Source organism: Mytilus trossulus, chromosome 2 (assembly GCF_036588685.1).
Source record: "Mytilus trossulus isolate FHL-02 chromosome 2, PNRI_Mtr1.1.1.hap1, whole genome shotgun sequence".
NCBI lineage: Eukaryota > Metazoa > Mollusca > Bivalvia > Mytilida > Mytilidae > Mytilus > Mytilus trossulus.
In genome coordinates, this window is record NC_086374.1 from 89,847,344 (window position 1) to 89,859,850 (window position 12,507).

At 32.5% G+C, this 12,507-nt stretch overlaps 1 protein-coding gene across 1 annotated transcript in view; it reads left to right on the top strand.

The window, feature by feature from the left end:
• LOC134705517 (uncharacterized) overlaps window positions 1-9,624 on the top strand; it is a 57,006-nt gene extending 47,382 nt beyond the window's left edge. The window contains exon 6 of the mRNA XM_063564237.1: window positions 9,544-9,624. Coding sequence (XP_063420307.1) covers window positions 9,544-9,617 — 74 coding nt within the window. The 3' untranslated portion in view covers window positions 9,618-9,624. The remainder of the gene's footprint in view (window positions 1-9,543) is intronic.
• Window positions 9,625-12,507: the final 2,883 nt, after the last annotated feature.

The window sequence follows — 12,507 nt, forward strand, 5'->3', positions numbered from 1 at the left end:
GTGGCGCCAAAGAAGTATTGGCGCAATTAAGTTGTGGCGCAAATGAGTTTCTTTTTGGTACAAATAGATATCGCCCGAAATAATAGCTTAAACCCTTTCAAACTATTCTATTAATCTCTCCATGCCATATGGCATAGGTTATGATTAGCCCTCGGGGAAAAACAGTCAAATGAATGGATAATTATTACAAGTACGTGTATTCCCGACAAACAATGACAATTACCAAATTCGTTCATTACGTGTAAATGAATGCATTTTGTAAAAACATTAAATCTGTATTTATATAACTGTACATATCACCCATGTAGAAACATATATACACATGGAAAAAAGTATTGCAACACCTTAATTTTTTAAAACATGAAAAATTAGTCTCTTATTTTGGATGGAATATGATAAAATATTTGTAAAATAATATTGAAACATAGTTAATGATAACATTGGCTTTAAATCGAACAAAAAATGTATGAAAAAAAAGGTTTTTTCGAACTAAAATTTTTATAACAAAATGAAGTGTTTTTTGTACAAAAAAATGCATTTTACAAGTTTTACTGTAGACGAACTTTACAATGTCAGACATTTCAAAATTAATCTTTAGAAGATTGTTCACATCATGGTTGGTCGTTATACGCCAAAGAATTAGTACTTTGAGCGCAGCTTCCATTCAATACGACGAAAGCAAGCGATCCATGGTAAAAAAGACATTTAAAGGGCACATATTTATCTTTCGTCTGACAGCACGTATACACCGCAGTTATCGTGAACTATATAAACATATAAAAAAAAAAATAACATTTTTTTTTAAAGACAAAACAGCGAAAATAACTGATAAGTGCGGGTATTCCATGCGCCTTGCCTCCTTTATGTTTCGATATTTTAGAAATTAATTATTCTTTTATCTATTATAACACGTGAAAACTACACCGGTGAGTTCCATATATGTCTTCAACTTACAGCTGGTCCTGAAAATGCATGAAATATTTGCCACTGGACTTTTAACAACCAACAATCAATCACACTACAACTTAAAGTATATATAGTAGTGAAATACAAAATGAATATTATAATGATACAATTAGCAAAATAAATAGAATACAAATACACACTACTTTATTTAACTGACATAATTTAAAGGAATACTCTGTAATCTATATAAGTAGAGAAGCGAAAAGTTTCTTTTGAATACTTAACAAACTTCCGAACAGTTCATGTTTTTTTGCTCAATTTAAAATCTTGAAAACATAAGCATGTATATCAAAAACTGACGATCAGACATCACTAATACGTGTATACACAAATTCATTAATTCTTTATTAACGTTTAGCCCTACGGCACCTTTCTATTAAGAATGATGATGAGAGTAATTGTAATATATAATAGGCATGTACTTTCTTACGTTATGGATCATTGATTTTGTTACCTGTTGACCCGGTTGATTTTTAACTAAAATAGATTTTGTTTAAGTTAACGCCATATGTATACTAACTACAGTATACCTATCATATGGATTAGAAAATGCATATTATACGGTGATACTTTAACACTGTCCCGACAGAGACTGAATGAATGCAGTATGATGATCAGGTTTCGGGATCCGAGAAGTCTTTTTTCGAATTTCCGGATGTCGGGAATATTTTTTTCCAACTTAAATAGAGTAAATCTCACTAAATTAATACACATGCAAACAAAAAGCAACAGCTTCAACGGTTAACTAGGACATATATCAACAGAAAACGAATTAAAGCAAATGTCATACATAAAACCAAAATATGCATGTGTTAATTTGCCTCCGGTGCATTTCTGTGGATCCTTAACTTTTTTAGGTTACGTTTAGGATTTTCCGTTACTAATCTTCAAATACGAAAAAACATTTTCACCGGTGTTCACAACATTTTAAGGTTTATGGCATACATTCTGGTGTGTATACAATTAACATACGTCCTTGCATTTAATTACCAATATACATTTATATAAACTAACATTTATTAAAAAATAAACAACATATATAGACGAATAATTTATTAGTTCCTCGACAAAACAAGAAAAGAAATAAAGAATCAACAGAAGATTTAATTTTTCTTTGTAATCAATCAAAATAATACTTCAAACAAATCTTAATATAAAAAAAAACCATATATACAAATTAATCTAAAATGCATTATCGAGTAGAAGGGGCGCAACTCGTGTTATCAAACCGGTATACTAAACGGATCTAAACAGGGTCTGAACATGTTGAACGTAATTTTGTATCAATGGTCTGTTTTGGTCTGACACGGTCTTAACGGGTCTAAACAACCCGCTAGACGATTCAGTCTTTTCCGTCTTGATACGCCTTAACGAACTGATTTACCTGATGAGGCTATCGATCTGAACGGCGACTAAACGATCTGAAATATCTGGACGAATTTCTCTAGCGGTAAATCCAGTCAATCAAGATGTGATCAGACCAAAATGGCCGTTTCAGACTGAAATCGGGCTTCTAGTGATAGGTATTCCTCAATTATTTGCGGAAAAGTAATATTTTTTTTTTCCGGAATAGTTACTTTTTTTCCGGAAAAGTAAGATATTTATTTGCGGGAACGTAAACTTTTTTTTCCGGAAACGTCATCTTTTTTTCGCGGAAAAATAATGCCAATTTGCGGAAACGTAACCGCCGCTATAGTATTACTTCCAAAGGTATTGTGAGGGGTGTGAGGTGACATGGCCAGATATTCAAGCGATTTCCTGTCGGGCTTGCAAGTTCATGCATCGTTTCACTTCTGCAGGTATTGATCAGTGTACACGGCCGATAACTTAAAACTTTCTATTTTGAACTATCAGATATGTAATATACAACTCTGACTTACTTGTCATTACTAAACTCATACGCTTGTTTATAAATAACATTTCTGGTGTAAAGAATATAATTCATAAAAATATAAATAATACCCAAAAAATAAGATTTGATGAAATTATAATCTACTAGTATTTAAATATTTTTTCCAAAGGTGAATTTGGGAAAATGTAATATATACTCATTGTCAATAGTGAAGGACAAATTGAAACATACCAGAAATAGTGATTTAAAAATATGTACGCACTTGCCAACAATTCGTTTTTACGACTGGGTAGAAAGTTACGGAACTATAGCGTAATTTAAAATATATACATGTGTACATTGAACATACATTTTGAATAAATTCGAATGTCGATAGACTATTGTATACCAGAAGAAGAAGAGAACCAATTTGATTTAAATACAGGTCGATGTATAACTTTTGCTTTGGTTCATTGAAGCTGTGGACATAGTAAAATGACAGATTTATATTTCAATAAGATTGTTCTCGAACAAAGGATGGAATTCGTAATCACAATTGTTATATATGCCGTTGGACGAACACTTATTATCCCCAAGGGATGTGAATATTTTGCTGGGAAACTTTTGAGTATCAAAGTTTCAAATCAATTTTGGGATTTTTTTTTTTTCTTTGTATTCAATAACAGTAAAAGAATAAATTACTTGTCCGCTAAATAGGGGTATTCTTGTCAGATAAAAGACTCTTAGTTATATATAAAAAATAGGGAAATATGACATTATATTGGTTCTGTCTTTTATTTAAACATCGTTAAAAAGATGTGTGTCTAAGGTGAACGCCAGAAGAACCCTGTAATACTAGTACGAGAGTAAAGCATGTAAACATTGAATTTCCTTCTCAATAATATGGTTGTATTGGAAATCTTTTCATACAGATTGACAACTCATGGTCCGATATGCATGTAATATTTGCCACATGACGCCCATAGTTCTTTCTACCATCATCATCTTATTCTTTGATATTGCTGTAAACATCGATGGTTCACACCCAAACAAAAGGGGAGTAATGGACATTCAGAGCTTCTCCGTGTTATACACTTGTGAAACTTAATATATAGACGACATTTCTGTATTGAAATGAATCTACATATCACAAACAGGATTTTCAAATAACGATTTTGAGTAATCACTTTACAAAATCCCCCCCCAAAAAATAATGCCTTAGCTTAGATAATTGGTATTCTTTTCACAAAAAGTTCGTGTAAATGAATGTCAAATGAATATAATTATGTAATAATAAAATGTTAAAAAGAAACTAAAAAAAAATCATGCATGTTGTATGTTGTATTTTTTTTTCAATTAAAAACTTTAAAATTGCGAAAGTTTTATTAGCATTTAAACATAGCCAGATTTGAATACAAGTTAAGAAATTCCGGTAAAGTCAATGATATCAAACAGATGTGCAATGGTATATCAAATTGGGTAACATTGCATTTAGTTTTTATTAAAGATTAAAACTACTATCTTTTACTTCATATTTGAATCTTTACGCCAATTGCCGCTAAGAAAGTAATCAAAAATTGTTTCCTTTTATTTTTATACACTTTAAGAATTACGAATCTGAATTCTAGTTTCAATTAATTTACACAATTTAATTATTGTATCTTTATTCTCATCGTGTATTAAATCTTAGTGTATTAAAATCGTGACAGCATACTCTTTCTAATCCTTTTTGTTTATCCTTTCCAAATAACAACATTTATAGCCCAGTAGCCAGTACTTCGATTTTTTGTGTTATTAAAATTTGCTGTAACAAAATGATAGAAATTATTATAAATTAAGGAATGTATCTCCCTCGTGCAAAGCTCTGATTTCTTTCACGGATTTGGCTATACTTTTTGGATCTTTTGGATTATAGCTCTTCATCTTTTATATAAGCTTTGGATTTCAAATATTTTGGCCACGAGCATCACTGAAGAGACATGTATTGTCGAAATGCGCATATGGTGCAAGAAAATTAGTACCGTTAATTTTATTTACTACCACTGGGTCGATGCCTCTGCTGGTGGACTATTAGTCCCCGAGGGTATCACCAGCCCAGTAGCCAGTACTTCGGTACTGGCATGAAAATACGGATTTTTTGTGTTATTAAAATTTGCTGTTACAAAATGATAGAAATTATTATAAATTAAGGAATGTATCTCCCTCGTGCAAAGCTCTGATTTCTTTCACGGATTTGGCTATACTTTTTGAACCTTTTGGATTATAGCTCTTCATCTTTTATATAAGCTTTAGATTTCAAATATTTTGGCCACGAGCATCACTGAAGAGACATGTTTTGTCGAAATGCGCATCTGGTGCAAGAAAATTAGTACCGTTAATTTTATTTATACCTGTGTACGCTTGAACTCACACCTGCAGCTTAATATCTACAAGGTAAACGAATTGACCTCAAGCCGAGAAATATACAGTGACCTTTACAAAATAATATACACACTCTGCTCACACATTAGTTGCATTGAAATGATTATCAAAACAATAACGGTAAATAGAACTGAAATATTTTCAGTTCAATATCAGTAAAAATTACGTATATTGTCGATAAGCTATCAGAGTTAAACAGATTTTTTTTTTGCCCAGAATTCAATAAATCGGGCTAAAACGTCACAACCCACTCGAGAATTCAACCAAAAAAGTAATTAAAAGGAATATAAATTTAAAACTTTGCAAATGTGTTTTTTATGTTAAGATGAACATAATTAGATGATAAGTAAAAAATCGCGGAATTGCCCTTTAACAATTCATAAAAGAGGGACGGACGATGACATAGATTGAAAATAAACTGACACGTCCATGGCTAAGAATAAAAAGTCAAACAGACAAAAAATAGTATAGAAGACACAACATAGAAAAGTAAAGACAAAGCAACACGATCCCACCAAAAACTGGGGGTGATCGCAAGTGATCCGGAAGGGTAAGCAGATCCTGCTCTACATGTGGCAAGTTATACATTTCCATTTTTAATATAAAATTTGATTTGCCCTCTTTTGTTATGCAGGTTTTTACTACTTGTTTCTGTATCTGAGCTACACTTAACAGATTTCATAATACATTTATGGAGGCCTATCAAAGGAATTTATAAAATTCAGTTGTAAATCCTTTCACTATTTTTTCATATTTTTCAATGTACTTATAAGCATTCATTGACATTTGCCTGTTATCACTATTCACCATAGAGTTTTTTTGTTCTTCTAAAATGTCATCTTGATTAAAGGGGCAATAGCTGTCAAATTCATATTCACTGATCTGACTCAAATTCTTATATAAGATTTATAACAATGTAAAACATTTATCTAAATTCTGAAAAGTCGAAAAATAAACAGTTAACATGGCATAATCACGATAATATGCGTTATCGTTTTTGTGTATTTAAGTCTAGACGCCTTCTAATTAACTATCGAGATAACCCCGAAAACAACCGGCGGTCACATAACACGATATAAACATAAATATCAATAAAAATATACATATAAACCTTTGAATTTTTCGATGATTATTTGAATTCTTAATTTTAAGGTTAACAAATTAGTTAATTTTCGATTTTGGGTTGGATTTAAGCAAAAAATTAGATGATTAACATTTGTTTCAATTTCAATGTTGACATTCTTTCCTTTTAATAGCATAGCATTCATCAATCATGCTTAATTCATTTGCAGCTACATGGTTAAATTGACGTTCACATGAATACGGATTCAATTAGGTTGAATTGTTCACTTACAAGTAAATAATTCTTCATCGATGTTTCTTTGCCTTTTTTGACAAATTGAACTATATTGGCTGCTAATAGCGAAGTATTATTTCACTATTTCACTTTCATTTATGACTGAAAAAAATGATTCAACTTCGTTTATGTATTTCGTAGCTAATGTGCCTTTTAGAATGCCCTTTTCGTTATCCTTAATTAATTTTGGAACAAATTTCTCATGATACGAACAAGGCGAAACGAACACTCTACATTATAGTTATTTCCCCTAATGCATTTGCTATAAAAGATATGCAGTTCTAAATAGTTATCAAAGGTAACAGGATTATAATTTAATACGCCAGACGCGCGTTTCGTCTATTTAAGACTCATCAGTGAAGTTCAGATCAAAATAGTTATAAAGCCAAACAAACACAAGTTGAACAGCATTGAATACCAAAATTCCAAAAAGGTTTCCCGGATTAAGAAAATCTTGAGTTTGTCGTAAAGTTCATAGTTTTGTAACGAGGAAATTTATAAAAATTACCATATAATTGATACATGTCGACATCGAAGTGCTGACTACTGGGCTGGTGATACCCTCAGGAAAGAAACGTCCACCAGCAATGGCATCGACCCAGTGGTGTAAATAGTTATAAAAGGTAGTAGGATTATAATTTAAAACGCCAGATGCGCGTTTTGTCTACATAAGACTTAACAGTAACGTTCAGTTCAAAATAGTTATAAAGACAAACCAGCACAAAGTTGAAGAGCATTGAAGATAGAAAATTAAAACAAAAATGAGCCAAACACACCTTATGTAATCTATTCCCGGGATAAGAAAATTCTTAGATTTTCGAAAAATTCAAAGTTTTGTTAACAGGAGATTGATAAAAGTTACTACATTATTGATATTCATGTCAACACCTAGGTGTTGACTACTGGGCAGTTGATACCCTCGGGGACGAAACGTCCACTAGCAGTGGCATCGACCCAGTGGTGTAAATAGTTATCGAAAGTACCAGGATTATAATTTAGTACGCCAGACGCGCGTTTCGTCTACATGAAACTCATCGGTGACGCTCATACCAAAATATTTATAAGGCCAAACCAGTCCAAAGTTATCAAAGGTGCCAATATTATGATTTAATACGCCTGATGCGCGTTTCGTCTTCATACGTGACGCTCAGATCAAAATAGTTATAAAGCCAAACAAGTACAAATTAGCAGAGCATTGAAGACCCAAAATTCCAAACAAAGTTGTGCCAAATCCAGCTTCGTTAATCTATTCCTGGGATAAGAAAATTCTTAGTTTTTTGTAAAATTCATAGTTTTGTTACCAGGAAATTAAAAAAAATGACGAAAAGTAAAAGAGACCTAGAGTCTTTAGATGTGAGGTGCTTGGTGCAAAAAAGAAAGAAAATAGTCAGGTCAAGGTCATATTTTAAGTTTTGATTTTGTCTAATGTTCATTTCTTTTCAAACCCCGGATAAGATGTAGACATATTTGTACTAGATTGTTAGTAGCGACATGTCGTAACACATACATTTTATTTGAAAGGGTATGCTAAAATTAGATTGAAGGTACCTCCACTATGGGGATATAGCTCATTAACCATATGCGACCTCGGGTCTTTTGAATTAAGGTCTTTGGTATATAACTTCGAAATTTATCTAATATATGGTAAATTTGACGTTCTAGATTATGACCTTTGTTGTTACTTCATATGCATATTCATATGAAGCCAAAGATGTTCTGAATTCAGTTGCACTTCAATTGACCTTAGAAAAGCCAACCTGAACAGACATAGGTTAACCGGATATAGCATGTTTTGTTCCTACTTGATGTAAAAGTATAACGAACCAGAAAAAGGGTCAATAAAACTATAAAATTATTCCGGAAGAAACAATTTTTTAACCCAGAAGTAACACATTATCTCCCTTACTTAAAACATTTTATAAACACAACATATGTTTGAATCAGCGTACAATAAACTATCATTTGAAGTCTTGAAATGACATTTAAACCGAGTTTTAATATTTTCAAAATAGATCATAATGGGTGGAAAGACCTTTATTGGTATCTGAATATTTTTTTTTTCCCGCCATATTTTTTCACAAGGTGCTTTGAGGTTTCCCAAGATGTCGCTTAGATTATCTGTATGTAATATCGACTATTTAATGCACTTTTGACACCCACTGTGAATAGCCAAACACCTTCCGTTGTAAGAGTTATCTCCCCAAACATTGTTTTTCTTGTCTGCGCATTTCTTAGCAACCACTTAAGAGTACGACAAAATTATTTCACCAATTTGCTCGTTATATCATCACGAACCTAAAAATAGTTTTCACGGAAGCGGGTTGGAAACTCGACATGAGACTTATTTCCCAATTTGAATTTTAAATGAAAAAAGTGTCACTGTAACTGATAAACCGTAAGTGCCCATGGTCCACAACAAAGAAAATAACATCAAGATCTAAGGTCAAGGTCATGTTATTAATTTTGATTCTTATCTTCATTTTTTTCAGAAACCTTATAATATATCGACAAATGATTTTAACTAAATTACATGTAGTAGCACAAACATTTCAGTTGAAAGGTCGCGAAGACATCAAATAAGAGTTTTGGCCCCTCTTATATTTAGAAGCATGCGTATATTGATATAACACATTATCCATATTGACCCATCTTTTGATTTTATGTCCTTGGTTTATGACATCAAAACTTAATTCATGGTCAAATGTAAGAATTGACATTCTAAATCGAATAGTTTTCTGAATATATCTGAAAAGTCAAACGTCTGTTCATCCGGAGACCTGAATGGATCGGAGAAAGGAAACCAAACTGCGAGCAGTTATAATATTGGGCAATCTTCTTGGTAGTTGACAAGAAACCCTGTGGTTTTAGTTTGGTCATGAGTGAGCACCAGTTTGTTTATTCAAACTATATATACTTTATAATTTCGTTTTATTATGTGTTTAATTGGTTTTTTTTTTATTAATTGTAGGATCTAATAATAGAGAGATATCCAAGATATGTTTTAGGACGAAAAACAAAGAACAGAAAGACAGAAAACCTTAAAATTGTCTGATAAAAATTATTTTTTGTCCGTTAAACTTAGATTTTCTTATAAAACAGAACTTTGTATTTACTTCAAACTGTTATCAATATTTTGAACAATATATTGAGATAAAATATTCAAAAATAGACAAAGATAAGAGTCTCTGTTATACATATCTGTTATTTTCATATTCTCTGTGTGTGTTATATAATTACATTATAATGTTGTGGGGTTATTCTCCTCTTATTTTTAATGAGTTTCCCTCAGTTTTAGTACGTTACCCCAATTTTGTTTTTTTGTCGATGGATTTATGAGTTTTGAACAGCGGTATATACTACTGTTGCCTTTATAAATACATTTAATCATTTGAGTAGAAAAGTGTTCTTGGTCCGTTTCGGTGTTGTGTCGTTGTTCTCCTCTTATATTTAATGCGTTTCCCTCGGTTTTAGTTTGTTACCCCGATTTTGGTTTTTGTCCATGGATTTATGAGTTTTGAACAGCGGTATACTACTGTTGCCTTTATTTTTCTGTTGAGTCAAATATGAACATGCGTGCAAGAACCATTACTTTAGATGAGTGGTTTTTTTTTACATTTAGTGTTTTTTTATGCATGTACCGGCGCTTGTGACAAAGAACTTTATTAGTGTGAAAAAAAGTTTAAGTAGATATGCCAAATTTAAGCATAAAACCCGTCTTGATTTTTCCCAAAGTGTGACCGACCGAATTAGATTGAAAATCACCGGTTTTCAGTTGGCATAAGCAACACGACGGTTGCCATATTAGAGCAGGACCTGATTAGATTCCGGAGAATCTATAATCACCTCCCGTTGGGATTAGTGTTGCCCCGTCTTTAGTTTTGTTTGTTGTGTTTTTTTAAATTGGTGTTGGTTAGTCTTCTTGTTTTTAACTATGGTATGGTGAGTTCAGTTTCGAATATTGTTATTTTTTGCCTATGTTTTCAAATATTTTCAGGCTAAATATAAACATGCTTAAGGCAAAACTATAAACATGACCCTTCCAATATCAAATAGTGTAAAATTCAAATAGGTATAAAGTCAAAATTGATTAACACAAAATAGGTATATTAAACATGAATATTAACCGTATAGCGGGTTATTTTCACGGGTGTAACATTTCGCATATTTCATCGGAAAAGGTATACGAAATATTTTGGCAGTTATTATTTTGGTCAATTCATTACTTTTATCTATATATTTGCATGGACACTTGAAAACTGGCGTTATATATTGTGGCGATTTTGTTTTATCCGCAAAAATAAGCGAAAATGTACACCCGCTATACGGTACATCATGTATATCATAGATTAAAATACGATAATTTTTAATGTCTAACAGTATTTAATTGAAAATGTATGGAACGCCTGTCTTATGTGGAACTCTGATATAACGCTATATGTTTTACTTGATGATAGTTTGTCTTTACATAATGTGGTTCTGATATTATGTAATGATGTTTTGATATACCTCAATATGGAATAGTGATTAATACAAGATACTTTGATATTTCATAATATGGCTTCGTATCTACTTATTATAGTTTTGTCACAACTTGATACGGTTTTTTCATTATCTAATGTGATTGTGTCATAAGCCAATGTTGTTTTAACATTACTTAATGTGATTAAATGTAATGGAGTTGTCTCATTACATGTTTTGTTATTTAGTAACGATGATTTGCCAATTCGTTAAATAGCTGAAACAGTATGTAAGATGTTTCAAACTTTGACGATTGTACACTACATAATGAGTCAGATACAATATTTAATATGTTTCTGTCATTCTTTGATGTGATTATCTCATTGCTTGTTGAGGTAAAACCACGTGACCATTTCCAATTTCGGAAAGAAAAAAAAACATGTTCTATTTTGAGACCGATTTCCATATGTCGTTTGTTTAATGAGCTTATAAACAACATATTTGTTCAATTTGGAGGTAGACTTTGTCAACAAATTGTCGGCATTTCTATAGAAACGAAATGTACGCTTTTCCTTTCCGACCTCTACTTGTTTTCATATGAATCGGAGTAGTAATATATGCGTCATATGAGCCTAAACCTCGGACGCTTGACGCCCACGCCATATTAAGGCCTAGGCGCGGACGCTGGTGCTATATTTGGGCTAAAACCCCGGACGCCATACCTAAATGTTGGCTACCCCCCAAGGTGGACACTATTACTTACCCTAGAAAGTGGTTTTCGGATACTAGTAAATCTCTCTCACACATCCAGATGTCAGATCTGGTTCAGGACTGGAGACCTGCTAAACTTACATGTAGGTAGTTTAAGATTTTATTTGTTTTCTTTTTTTTTTCCATGTTTTTCTTTTTCTGTATCAATATGATTTTTTTAACAAAACTACGAGTTTGCTGTCATTCTTAATCAAGTCACTGGATGCAAAGGTGTGAATAATGTCCTTCATCTCGAGTTCCCGACATCTAAATTTGATGTGAACAATGCAATACAGGCCACATGTATTTGAATCATCATGTTGAATTTGATTGCCAACCACTCAGTAAGCTGGTCCATCACGATGAGTACACTTCTTTAATAAGTGTTGGTACGTTTCTGATAATTGTCCTAAGGAGTAAACAAATTCGGGTTGAGCTGATGCAGGAAAATGAAAAGCAACACAATGACTCCCCTTTTGTCCATATTGACCACAAACGTTCTAGGCCTGTGGCTCGCATAGCTAGGCAAGTATTCTGCATAGGGCAATACTTGTGCAGAATACTTGCACGGGCAATCCAATTAGAGCATCCTCTACATCTTTTCCGGTGATTGGGAGAGCAATATAATTTTTCTGCCCACACCCTTCAGACTATGGACTTCCAATACACGAAGGGGAGCAATCACTATTCCTTAGTCCCGACAGGCGATGAGATCTTCTCGTCT